The sequence below is a fragment of the Halichoeres trimaculatus genome, unplaced genomic scaffold, assembly GCF_033239565.1.
Source record: "Halichoeres trimaculatus isolate MK-OKI-2021-1 unplaced genomic scaffold, fHalTri1.1 fHalTri1_scaffold_14, whole genome shotgun sequence".
Classification (NCBI taxonomy): Eukaryota; Metazoa; Chordata; class Actinopteri; order Labriformes; family Labridae; genus Halichoeres; species Halichoeres trimaculatus.
Window position 1 is genome coordinate 16217676 of NW_027437192.1, and position 13948 is coordinate 16231623.

General features: G+C 40.9%; 1 protein-coding gene across 3 annotated transcripts in view; it reads left to right on the top strand.

Annotated features, from left to right (window-relative positions):
* LOC141802745 (retinoic acid receptor alpha-A-like) overlaps positions 1–13948 on the top strand; it is a 246419-nt gene that overhangs the window by 154046 nt on the left and 78425 nt on the right. For all 3 annotated transcript variants that reach the window (XM_074686452.1, XM_074686451.1, XM_074686453.1), the window contains one exon: positions 10732–10880. In XM_074686452.1, the coding sequence (XP_074542553.1) occupies positions 10732–10880 (149 nt within the window). The remainder of the gene's footprint in view (positions 1–10731; positions 10881–13948) is intronic.

Genomic DNA, 13948 nt, shown 5'->3' on the forward strand with positions numbered 1-13948 from the left:
TTTGCTCTCAAAAGCATCACTTCAAATTGTGTGTGTGTGTGTGTGTGTGTGTGTCTCTTTCTTTCAGAAGAAACCAAGTTTTATTTTTCTTCATCAGGTGAATTCAATATTCGTCTGTACAAACTTTTTATGCGTTCTGTAACCTTATGTGGGTGGATTTAGTTGTTTTTTAAAAACTAAAAATTGAAAGAACAAAGAGTTTTGGTAACTATAATAAAATATATAAAAATCTATGTTGACACAAACTATGACATATCATAAACGATTTGCACTCAATTTTCTGTTTTAAACCTCCACTTAACCCTTAAATTGGCACTTTTTTGTGCACATACATATTCCTCTTCCTGGTTGTATGAGAGCTGTTTAAACAGTAAAATAAGAGGTTTGTTCAATTATGTGTTGATCATCTTCTGGTCTATTGATTTACTTTAGCTTAGAGATACTGTCTCCCTCATATTTCAGTGATCATGCTCAAAGGTTGTGTGCTCCATTCAGAAAATAAACTCTGCACGTGTGGAGATAATTTGTTTTTGCCCGTCGACTACAACACACCCTTTTCTAATTGTTGATTTCCGTCTTATTTTGCCACGCCCGTCCACTAGCTCCTGGTCATCTGACCGGCCAGTTTGGTGTTCACGTTCTGGCAGGAGCAGAATAAAATCATCCCCGGACGGCGCTGTGCTTTTAAGGCCTTGAATTCCTGTGGATTAAAATGAAAGCTCTCACGTTTCAGCCTCCTTACTTCTCTCCCCACGTTCCCCTCTTTCCCCAGCTTTCTCGCCTCTCTTCTGCTTTTATGGCGCTGAGTTTCTCCTTCACTTTTTTTTTTTTAAACTTAAGGAAAGCTTTGAAGCAGACTGCACCTGTTGTGTTTGACTCTGCGGCTGCTTTCGCTGCTTCCCATCAATGTGCGGTTTGACCTCTGTGCTGTGTCACCCCGGGGTCAAAGTGAGGTCACAGAGGGGGGTCAGAAGAGGGGGTTTGAGCGGAGTGTGGCTGCGAATCCCTAAAACCAGACACCAGTCATCTGGTAATGGAGTGAAATCTGGAAAGTGTGGTTTTTTTCTGTTGAATGTAGCCTATATCTCCTGATAAAAAGCAGATCCTGACCTTTCTCCTCTAATTTCCTCACTGGACATGAAGTTAAATGACTCGTCCTCATTGTTATTTTCTTCTCCCCGAGTGTTTAAAGCTCCTCTAAATATCCCTCTCCGTAAAACACGCCGCAGAGCAGCGCAAAGCTGCTTCTAATTTGGTGTACTTTGGGTGAACTTTGACCATTTCCTCTGACTGGGCCTGTTGTATGTGAGCTATGCACTCGCTGCTCCTGCAGAGAAAACCTGCAGGAAGAAAAAACACTTCCAGACTGGATGGAGCGTCAGCTGAGAGCAGGAGGGGGAGGAAGAGGAGGAGGGGGCTGGATCCACCGACTGAGAGTAATATTCCTCTAATCCTTGCAGACTATGCCCACCGCTCCACACCCAAATCACCACAGCTTTCTCCTTAACACAAACCAAACATACAAATACCCCGAGGAGCTTCAGGAAATGCCTCTCCGGCTCTTTCTCCCCTTTCTCTTCCTCTCTTAGCTCCTTTCCTCTCCTTGTCCCTACTTCTGGGGGATCTGTTATAATTTGTCTGCTTTAATTCAATCCCTGAGATTAATGGGGCTCTTCCTTCCCATTGATTTTTTATTTAAATGAAAATAAAGCCTTGGGTTTTACCTTTTCCTTTCACTTATCTGTGGCAGTAAGAGCAGCTTTGTCCTCATTTTGAATGCGGCGTCGTTGTGTTAAATGGCCTGTGAGCAGCGACAGACTTTGCTGCAGGTTCTTTGCCATCTGTTGGTCGTGTGGACCATGTGGGCAGAGTTTTACATGTCACTGGTTTCAGACTGGGGGAACTGGATATAAAGACAGGGAGGGCGCAGGGAAGATAGATGACGCTGCAGCTCTGCAGATTATCTCCACACATCCTGCATCACACCGCTCATTTAGGACGGGACCAGGGTCAGTCAGTGATGGTTTTTAAAGCCGAATGCGGTACCTGCTGTACTTTTATTCCATAGACGACGTCACCGTAATGACCACTTTCTAGGCTGTTAAATTTCTCTCTTAAATCTGGGCATGAAGCCATTTTTTATGGGATGGTTCATGTTTTTCCTGTAGCGATGTTACCAGACAAAGTAATGGCAGCAAATTCAGCTTTTTTGTTTCTACGTTGTCCATAAAAAGTTGTTTATTTTAACATTAAACTCACCCAGCTAATCCCCATCATACACAAATGATAAGAAATTAAAAAACACAAGCTGTCGGGCAATAAGAAACCAGCTCAGGGGAGAATTTAGCTGCTATCACTTTTCCTGGTGTCCAAACTGTCCCCGAAGAAGACTGTACCATGAGGGACAGAGAACAAACTTTTAGCCTTTTTTTAGCGCCAGATGTAAAGAAGTACTCTTCAACTGTAGCAGCCTGTTAATAGAAGTCAGACAATTTACTTACACAGCTGAGCAAAAAGCACAAACTCAAAGATTCAAGATTTAACTTTCAAGGGGGTTTATCGTCATACAAGCACACATACACATGGATAACACAAAATTTCACTCTCAAGGTCCTGTTCTTAAGCCTGATAATTAAAGAAAAAAAAAGAACAGAATAGGATGTGATCTTAAGAGCAAGTAAAAAAAAATGTAAACATGGACTGAACATAAAATGTGTAAATTATAAAAAATAATATACAAATAAAAAAGTAACGCATAATATGCATAAGAAAACAGGAAATAGAACAATAGGGGGAAAAAAGGAATAAATAAAAGAAAATTATGAAAGGAAGAAAAAAGGGGAGATGGGAAAAAAAAATACTAAAATAAAGTTATAGAGACAAAGTTTCCTTTTTCCATTAGTTGATGTCACGTAATAATGATTAATGTTCTTATTCACTTGAGGTGTAATATTATCAGCAATACTACTCTTAGTATTGTTATTAATGTTGGTTTACTTTGTTTGACTCTATTTTTCATAAAGCTTCCCCATTTTGCCCACAGTATTTTAAGGTTCCTTGAATTTCCTCTCATCAATTTTTAAGTTTTCTGATTCTTCAACTTGTTCAGTCTGTTCGCTCTGTAGTTTCCCCTGGACTGACTTTCTGAAGACAGTTTCTGGTTATAAGTTTGGGAGCAGTTACTCTCATTATACTTGGTGTAAATAGGACTCCTGGTGTTATAAACCAAAGTTAAAGCAGCTTGTGTTAACCTAACAAATCCTGAACCTCGATCCAGTAACGGCCTTATTAGAGGCAAAACCTGAGTTTAAATGATTGTTTTGAGTGTGTTGTGGCTATTTGCTTTTTCTTTTGTTTACCTAAATTGTAAAAAAGCAACAACATATCTTTATATTTCACGCCAGTTTCATGAGATATGTGTATTCAAGAGGAATCATGGTTTGGGGTGTATCTTGTTGCAGAGAAGCTTTGTTCTGTTGAGCTTCTGACGCAGTTAGATTGTTTTGTATCTTTGCACATGAGAGCAGCGACTCCTGTGGTCTGCCTTAGTGGCTTTGAGTTCTGCAAATACAGTCCACTACGGGTCACATTTGTTTGATTGGAGCTTTTTTATATATATATATATATATGTATATGAATCAAAGATAGACACTTTTTTGATCAAAATAGAAAATTTTGATTTTTTTGAGTTGTTCCATTTACTCACAAAGCAAAAGTAAAGCAAAGGTAAAGCAAAGAGGCAGACATCTGTTTAAAGAGTAAAGATGTTTAAAAAAGTTGTTTAAGCTGCTTGTGAGCACAGAAAGTTTGTTCCCATAAATTTTGTTAGATTAGTCTTCTTCAGGGTGTTTTTTCTGTTATCAGAACATGAAGTTGTGTATTTTTAAATGGTCATGATGATGAAAATCAGATTAATCAGTCAGCTCTATTCTAAACATTTCATTACAAAAGGGAACATTGTGTTATTTGTTAAATAATCAAACTGTGGTGAATTTCAGCAGAAATCAGTCTTGATTGACTTGATGTGATAAAGTCTCAGCAGAGTCTTTATCAGATCAGGGCTTGATGAGATTACCACATCATGTCTTAATGTTATCAGCCTGAACAAACTCTAATTTAAGAGCAAAGTTTTCCACTTTGGCTTAGTGCTCCCCTCTCAGAGCCCAGCTGATCACAGAGCAGTATCAGCTCTGTGTATCTGTGTTCCCCTGGTGGTTCAGTGCTGTTGTTTGGGCCAATCAGAGGAGCTGTTTTCTCTCGTCTTTCCCCTCATTCTGCCCGCAGCCTCCAGCAGGGAGTGTGTGCTTTCCTGTTTGACCCCGGCGGCAGGTTCAGCCAGAGGCTAAGGGTTCAGCCACAGATTCCTCCCTGCCCGCTCTTCAGGCCAGACTGGCCGTGCGCGCTTGTCTGTCAGCGCTCTTTATTCCTCTAATGGAGCTTTCTGTGTATGTTAACATGCGGGGAAGTCGACTCAAAGTTTAATCACGCAGAAAATGGAAAAAGGCTCCCCTGCACCTGATAGGGCCTATACAGCCCCACACAGGTACTCATTGACCACCCCTCCCTCCTCCTAACCCTCCCTCACACACACACACACACACACACACACACACACACACACACACACACACACACACACACACACACACACACACACACACATACACACACACACACACACACACACACACACACGCACACACGCTAAGGGGTGTAATGAATCTAGGTTTATGCGTCCCATCTGTCTGCAGGTGGTCACACTGGCTCTCAGACGCAGCCATGAGTTTCAAATAGGCTGAATGTTGGCGCTGCGTCTCCTCAGTGTGGGACCACCCAGCCGTCACAAATGCTCCCGCAGAATATCAGCAGCAAAAGTATTTTTCCTCTGGATGTATGTTGAAGTGTGTCGCACCACCTGCAGAAGGATAATATACATTTCTCAGTGTGCTCCAGTAGTCATACGTCCCCTTCAACATCTCCGTTCAACACTTGTTTCACAAATTACCTGTTTGATACACGACAGCCTGTGGTGTGACGCTGTGCTTTGTCTTTGTACCAAAGGAAGAAGAGATTTATGCAGCTTTTAGGTATATAGATAAATGTGTCTTTAATATGTGGAAGACATCACATCTGGAAATAAAATAAAAATCCCATGAATAAAGTGCAAACAGAGTCACAGTCATTAATGTGAGTCATGTGGAGGAAAGCATTTAAGATCTAAATCTGTGGAGCTCTGTGACAAACTTATCAATCCATTTCTGTCTGGATGTGTGTGTATGTGTGTGCGTGTGTGTGTGCTATGTCAAACTACTTAAAAGGATGTGACTGAAACAAGAAAAACACTTATGTCAAGTTGTGTCTTTACTGACTGTCTCAAACTAAAAGGATGAGCCCATCAAAATGAACTTTCAGACTGCAGGAACTTTTTCCCAGCCCAAGAACAACAGGAACCTTCACTCTAACTCAATAATTCCACACTCCAGGTACTCCTTGACTTTTTGAGTTCCTGAAGGACAGTTTTAGCCCCTGCTTCAGGACTGTTTACAAGACAACAGTTTTTGGATGAAACTCGAAAACCGGTTCCTGCTGAGAATCGATAAAAAATGTTTCAATCCATGGATATCGTTAGCCTAGTGCTTAATCATTCCCTTATCAATTCTTTACATTGTGCCGGAGCCACTGGGCCTTACATCAACTAGTCTGCTGCAGCTATCTTAGCTTAGCAGTTAGACAACTTTTCCAAAGAAAACTCTGATTCAGGGTCTTCAGCTTGAAGTTTTAAAATAACAAAATAGCGCAAGCTTGAAGCTAAAGTATATGGGAAACTGCATCGATACGCTAGCAGTTAGCATACATTAGTATAACTTCAGCTTCAGAATAGAACTTCAACTTTTATCACAGAAAAATCACATCAACTCTTTGTTAAAAAAAATACTGAGAATTTCAAATGTCAAAAGCTAACAGGCAGTTGAAAGGCTCATGGCTGACTTCATAACTACGGAAAGCTTCCAAACAACTTAAACCATTGCTATAACCACTTTGAGACACTAGATGGCCTACTTGAATTATTAATTTATTACAACACAGTACATCAACGTCACATCGTGTGCAATTTTTACCTGTTTCTGTAGAATTATGCCCAGAAATATCCAGACTCAGGGACCAATTACATTTTTTTCACTTACAGTATAAACTCAATTAAATGTTGTTCACACAGAAAACCTGTAAAGCTACTTTTTGTACCAAGAAAATTCACAACAGGAATTGATAAGGGAATCGATTAAGAACCAGATCGATAAGCAGAATCAATAAGGGCATCGGTATTGACAAAATCTTATCAATTCCCATCCATAGTTTTGACCACTTGTTGAGGTTTTAGCCGACCTAAAACAAAAACTTTTGAAAATGGCCTCCAGAGAAGAATTTTTCTTTTCAACGGCCCCACCACTATTACCATTTTAGTGGAAACGCTGACGTCAAACTCTGCTTTGCACATACAATTGTACAACATACAGTTGTTATGATCGTCACGCGCTACCATGTTGTACTCGCGCTGCTGAATCTGCGGACCATTTTCCTACAAAATGTGCATCTGTTGGCCCATACTACTTATGATCGGCAAAGCTCGACTTCAGTGGAGATCTACCAAAAGTCGCTTCTGGACAAGGCAGTTATAGCGCCAACTACAGGCCTGGCATGCTTACTACAGCGTTTTCAGTCCCTCAGCATTTCCATGAAAGCACAGCACCATTTGAAAATGGAAACACCAAAATTTCAACGAGAAGTTTTTACGCTCTCATGAGCCAGTTTTACAGAAGTTTCAGTATTGAAGTTTATGACCAAAGTGCAATGAGTGAATGAAATGTCAGAAATATTGCTTTTATTTTGATGAGACGTTGAATGGAAACGCAGCTTTCCAGGGTCCTGAGATCTTTACCCCCTTTGTGTCAGCGTGTTGCCTGAACAGAGGCTTGAAGAGATTTGATGTCCAGCTGGCAGCAGTGTAGAGTTGTTTCTGGTCACTCTCTGCTGCAGTGTTTTGTATCTCCAAACCTTAAAGATGCTTTCAGTTGAGCCACTTTTATGTTTTCGATCCCTGCATCATGAACTCATAGCAGCATCCAGCATGCTGTGTGTGGGCTTTGGTTCATGAAGGCCTTGGCTTTGGAGCCGCAGCTGGGTGCCTTGAGCTGACGTCGTAGGCAAAGCGCATGAGTTAATTTTAATAAGACATTTGATTTTATTCTTTGTCCTCTCAAATTGCTGATTATAGAAGAACTTAAAGGGGCATTGTGCTGTTTTAAACTTTTGTACTGTCCTTGGTTGTATTATATGATGGTAAAAAAAAAAAAAAAAGATTTAAAAAATCCATAATTTCTTAAATTGGTGTTTTGGAAAACTTTTATTTCGGCCTCTATCTCAGACTAGTTTCATTTAAGCTGCGGTCTCTTTAAAGCTCCCCACTCCACAAACCCCCTTCTCTTTGATTGGCCAGTCCTTTGGAGGACTACCAGGAGTGGAACTATAAGCAGTTCTCCTCATTTCTGTGAGTTTTGTGAAGATCTGGTGTAGATCTCATATAGATCTTCATGTGTTTCTTTAAGAACAGATTGTTTCGATCAGTTCACAGACAGACTCAGGGATTTCTACATCATATAAATCTGTAGAGGTTTGAAAAAACTGCACACCTTTGGTGTCAACACACAGCACTGTTACTTTAAAATACGGGGGTGCAGAATACGCCCTCTTTAAAGGCATACCAAAAAAAAGACTGACATAAATTGTTGACTAGTAACCATCATTTAATTGCTACATTAACAGCATTACAGACCATGTAACTGAAATACCTTGGTGTGCACTACCCCAAACACTGTCTGAGACTTGAAAGCAAAGTCTGAGCCTGTTACAAAAACAAGAACTTTTGGTGGGTGTGCTTTAATGAAGTGCACTCATAGCTGCTGGCTGAAACAATCTACCGAGGACATTTTCCATCTTTTGTTCTTATCAGTCATCAAAAACTGGGCCCAGGTTTAAAAATAGATTAAGTCTTTAAACTCATGTCTGGATTTCTTTAGAAATGGGACGTTCATTTGGTCAGTTTGGTATCATTTTCACCTCTCCAGCTCAAATGAAAGCTAATGTTATATTTCCTCATAGATACAGAAAATGTAAAAAAGCTGCACTTTTCCCCTTCCTCCTCCATCAGACAGCTTGGAGTGTCAGAAGTCTGGCTCCCCTCCAGTACTGTCTCTCACCATACATCTGCTTTATGTGCAAGCTGCTCAGTCTGCTCTCTGCCAGCGACAGAGGGAAACCATTTGGAGCATTTGAGGCAATGAGATGACCCGACTTCAATGAGAACAAACGTCTGTCTGTCTGTCGTCATCAATGAAACCAGGTCGCACTGCAGAACGGAGGCAAATATCTCGGCTGACTCCCTCCACTGAAGTTGTTTACTCTCAGATGATTTCCACTTGAAATTCAGACCAGAAAAACTTTTCCAAATCCAAACGCAGCACCATTATGTCAGCTTTACGCAAGTCTACTTAAAGACTCTGCAGAACTTCTTAAGCAGCCGACATTGTTGCTGTTTCATAACAAGTCACAGAGACTTCTCAAAGTCAGATAAGAGTGGGAATCAATAGATTTATGAATCATCTCTTTCTAATTAACCTTTGCGGCCGTCTCACTTTCCATCCCTTATTACAGAGGTAACATTTAGCCTCACTTTCAGGCCCACTCGTGCCGCAGACAGGTTAAGTCTTCCCTTGAGCCGCTGAGGTTGACGAATGCAGAGCTGCAAATTTGACATGCGCAAAAAGTCACACAGGGTGAATGTGGAGGAAGATTAGATTACAGCGCTAGGGAATTCCACCGAGGGACGAGGGTCCAGTAATTATGGGAGCCCGTCTCTTACCAGCAGTAATTGAGTTTACTGTGACCAACTACGGAAGAAAGTAATCTAATCAGAGGAGAGGCTGCAGAGGCTCTTCTCCATTTTCTATGCAGATAGACGCGTGCATCGTCAGGGTAGCTGTCTAATCTCTGTGTTGATTCAAAGTCAGGTACATTCCCACTTCAAGGTGATGAGTGTGTGATGATTACCAGCCTCCACAGATCAGAATCAGAGCTGCTGGTACGCTGCATCATCTTACAGCAGAGTATGAAATGTACTGCAGGAGCAGAAACAGGTCAACTGTCTTTTGTATACACCTTTACAGAAACGTGTGATAGATGTACACAAGCTTGAGTGGACAAAAATACAAAGATGATAAAGCATTTTTCCTTTCCTTTATTAAAGTGACTGTTGAATTTCAACACAGGTACACCTCACAGTCTGCAATGAGGTAGTGGTATGATGATTATTATTCATGTAATGTTGAATAATGTGAAACATTTGAAGGAAAAAACTTAGTCTGCTGTAGCTGTCGGAAAATGTAGACTCTCTAAATCAGTAGTCTCAACTGGTCTGTTTTCAGGGCCTTCCATCACCTCTCATTGACAAGCTGCGATCCAAACCAGGGAAAAAAATAAACTAGTTTTTAAGATACTCAAAGATATGGAGCTTTGGCATTCTGTGAAATGAACACTGTCACTTAGCACTACAGTGCACCATCACCATGTAAAAATCTGGAGTGTGAATAAATGGCAGCCCACTTAAAACATCCTGCTTAAAATGATAGCACATGAATTTTACACGGAAATAGATTTTATTTTTTTCCCAGGCAAGTGCCTGCGGCTAACTCAAAAGGAGTGTGTGACCCACTAGTTGAGAAACACTGCTCTCAATGGTTGTTTAGAAGTGTGACAACAGTGTTTGTTATTTCCTTCTTTAAAAAAGAAAAACCTTAACGTAACACTACATCTCTGAGGTTTGAGAAATAAGAGGTTTAGGAGGTTTTAAAACAAGATAAGGTTGGTTTTACTTGACCCTGGAAGATTTATGCTGCTCTTGGGAACGGAAAAGAAGGACCAAAATTCATGCAACAAATCAAATCCACAAATCTTAGAAATTCGTAACAATTTCTGTTTCAAGCTGGAGCCAAGCTACTTTAACTTTTTTTTGTGTCAAGAGTGATGTGTTGTCACCCCACAGCAAAGTTAAGGACTGGGCAGATCGCATCTTAATTTTCTGTCAAATAAGAAACAAACCTGTATACATTAATGAAATCAGTTTGGTGGGAAACTTGAGAAGCAGAGAAAAAAGAGAATATAACTTTTTTTCCGGTGGTCTCTTAGTTTTTGATTTTTTTTTGTTTATTAAAGCGAAATGTAAGAACTACTCTTTTATTGTCACTTTGTTTATATTTGTTAAATAAGGTATAATTTAATTTTTGATAAATAAGACTTTTTTGACACTTGTGCATTGAGCCAAAGCGTAACAACATCACTATCACAAAATCTTTATAAGCCATGACTGTCGGAGCTAATGGGTTAGCATGCAAATGTTCTTCAACAGGCTTTACTGCCATGACTTTAAGCAGGTGTTTAATATGGATTAAAGATTAGAAGATGAGAAATTTAACCAGATATAAACTGATGTGATGTTTTTCCCCTTTGACATCTGCCTTTGTGCAGCAGTGATCTTAGGTTATAAAAACAGAGGAAGATTGTGTGGATTCAGCTCTGAATGACTTTTCTAAATGTCTTTTTCCAAATCCCAGATGTCTAAATGAATCATTAAGTCATTTGAAACAACCCCTGTTCTTCTCTTGTTTGCTTTCCCGGCAGCCATTGAAACACAGAGCACCAGTTCTGAGGAACTCGTCCCCAGCCCACCGTCCCCGCCGCCCCCTCCCAGAGTCTACAAACCCTGCTTCGTCTGCCAGGACAAGTCCTCCGGATATCACTATGGTGTCAGTGCTTGTGAAGGCTGCAAGGTAGGACTTCATTCCCTCCTCAGACGACATGATACGCCAGGTTTTCTCTCTGCTAAGATGAGACAAAGCTTTATTTTCCTCAGGCTTTCTTTCAACTTTGTTTAAACCAAAATGCCGATTTGCGTCTGAACTTTTGACCTGAAACTGATCTGATCACTGAGATCCCTCTCAGCCAGGCTGCAACAGAGAAATATGATACACGTCTTCCCGGATAAAGATGACCAAAAAGTACTTGTCAGTGAATGTGGCTCATTTTAAGTCAAATACTGAAGTCTTTCTTGAAAAAAGACATAAATACCTTTTGAAATTTAATTTTTTACAGTGCATCTATCATACTGTGTCCTATGATGTGAAACAGACATTTATCTTCAGGGAGATAAGTAGGAAGTATCCCAGGACATCCACAGTTATCTGTTAACTATGAGTGTGTTAGAAATAGTGCAGCTATCAAGAATCAGGTATAAACTTGTCAGAGGTGATAAGACTCTGGATAGACCCATTTTGGTCTGGCTTGCAACAAAAAGCCAAAAGTTAAAGTCCAGAGTGGTCACTGAGTTTGTTTTGTCGATCAGTCTGACAGGTTGACTTTTGAACCATCAGATGACCCGTGATGAATGTGTGTTTAGGCCAAAGTTATTGTGTTTACTCTCCACAGCACTCATGTGAAATCCTTAGACTAAGTGTGTTCAGTCATTTGGGTGAATGGTTCCTTTAAGAGGACTGTCTCAGTCTGATGCTCCACTTTTAGAAATTCCTCTAACATCTGCCCGACCCACACCTGTCTGTCTTCTCCCACTTACAGCAGCTGTTGCTAGGCGACTGCGCACACACCCACCTCGTACAAAAAATATTCAATGTGCCTGTCAGAAACTAGGCTGACATGCGTGAATCATCCTTTAAATTTAGATGAAACACTTCTTTAAATGTTCAGAAATTCAGAGTTAGAGCTCTACATGGCTGATCTTCAGGTCACAGTCCTCCTCTCTGCTGTGTTTCTGCAGACACTGAGTGTTGTTTCTTCACAGGCGGAGCAGGTTTTTCCTCCGTGCAGGCAGGCTGTGGTGTGTGTCCTCTCTCCTCTGTAATTGAAGCGCTGGTATGTCTGGAATCCTTTGGAGTTTTTGGCCCAGGGGGAGGCGATGATCAGCTCACTCACCAGGCTCTGGGTCAAACCAAGTTCTCCTTTATGTGTGCCAAAATAAGCCTCATGGTTGAGGCTCGCTGTGACCTCTGACCTCTTCTCTGACTTTCGCTTAAAGGGGCGTTCTGGTGTATTTAAACCCAGGACTTTTTAAAAACATATTCGAGGGCGTTAGGGCTGGCTGGAAGGTCTGATTCCAAAGTGTTTCAGTCTGTATCTGTATCTGCGATTGCAGACTCACATATCCCTATGAAGATTTTATTTCCTTCTTTATTTATGAGGACGCTTCAAAAGAAAAACAAACTTTTTTCTTTACTTCTGCTGAAAGCCACCAAACTCCGGTTACATAAACAGTAATTTTAACTTTAAGGAAACTTGAGTTCTGACTTTTGGTGCTCTTATTTTGAAATGTCCGGGCTCTACCGCAACATTTGTTTTGCTTACACAAAAACAAAGTGTTAACAACTCCAGTATTCTGCGGGGTGAACTAAAAGTTTTTATCAGTTAGTCTGTGACTGATTGGAGAGAGTGATGCAACAGCTGTGTCTGATATAAAACATAAGACTATTACTTTTCTCACAGTATTCTCTCTTTCTGCAGGGATCCTTTCTATAATGCCATCAGAAACATAAAATAACTACCTGAGTCACGGCTGGCAGCTGAAGAAATAACCTGTAACCGTTTCAAAACAGTTTGAACCTATAAGTCAAAGATATTAAAGTAGGGTCCATCTTTCCAAACACCAGAATTCTCCTTTAAGGGAACCCCCTCTGAAGAAAGAAGATGAAGTTTGTTCCTGCTGTTCATGGGAATGTAGCACAGAGTATAGGCAGAAGCTTAGCTTGGTCTCATTCACACTGACAGAGGGGTGAAGACTCATCATCACATCACCGGATCACGTCTGCAGGCCTGAGCACGCTGAGCGCTTCCCTAATGACAGATTGAGACGATGTTTAAAATGAAATCACTGTCAGAGTGCTTCTGAGTAAACAGACAATCTAACCGAGTTTTATCCCATCAACGCTCCGTCTGCACAGCGCTGGTGTAAAAATAGTTCAGTTCGTGGCAGAATGGCCTTGATTTTTGTAACATCCTGACTCGAGAGGATTATGCAGCGGATTATAGCTTTTTTCCCCCTGTGTTGTAGTCCTGTCTCCATGGCGAAGGCATTGTTGTCTGCGGTGTGAGGGGCAAGCCCCTTCTATTGGAAGCAACCAAGCATGCTGTACAGCTGTAGGCTTTTAGCCAGCGAGGAGAGCCTTTTACTGCCCAGTGAATGTGCCAATTAGAGCCACAAATAGACTCAAAGACACACACAGGGGCTGTGCGGGCTGTTGTTGCTGTTTGAAGCACTTGTTACAGTTAACTGCTGCACATTCATATGCATGCACATATGCAGCAGCGTAATAAAGCAACACTGCACAGAAGGCCGGCTCAGCTCGACATAAATAAAACTGTTACACTAATAAGTGTCCACACATGAACTGTTTTTACAGTCCTCACACACAATGAGAGATCAATCTGAATTTCAAAGGTAATTCAAAGTATTTCCACTTTGGACTACAAATGTCTGACATTGAAAAAGAGGATTTATCCTGTCCCATATTTTAAATATGAATAGAAAGTAACAACACTGGACGTGCAGATTTTCAAACCTCTGCATATTCAGATGCTGTAGAAATCCCTGCATCTGTCTGTAAACTGCTCAAAATGGTCCGTTCTAAAAAAAGCACGAGACCTAAACAAGAACTTTAGATCATCATAAAATCTTCACTAGACTTGTGAAATGGTGATGTTATCACATAAGGATCTCCTGATTGGTCCAAGACACATTGAAGAGACAGGCCTCAAACCCCAAGGTCTGCCCATAGCTCCGCCCCTGACTTGCCTCTAGAGGGCTGGCCAATCAGAGGGTAGGGGCTTGTGG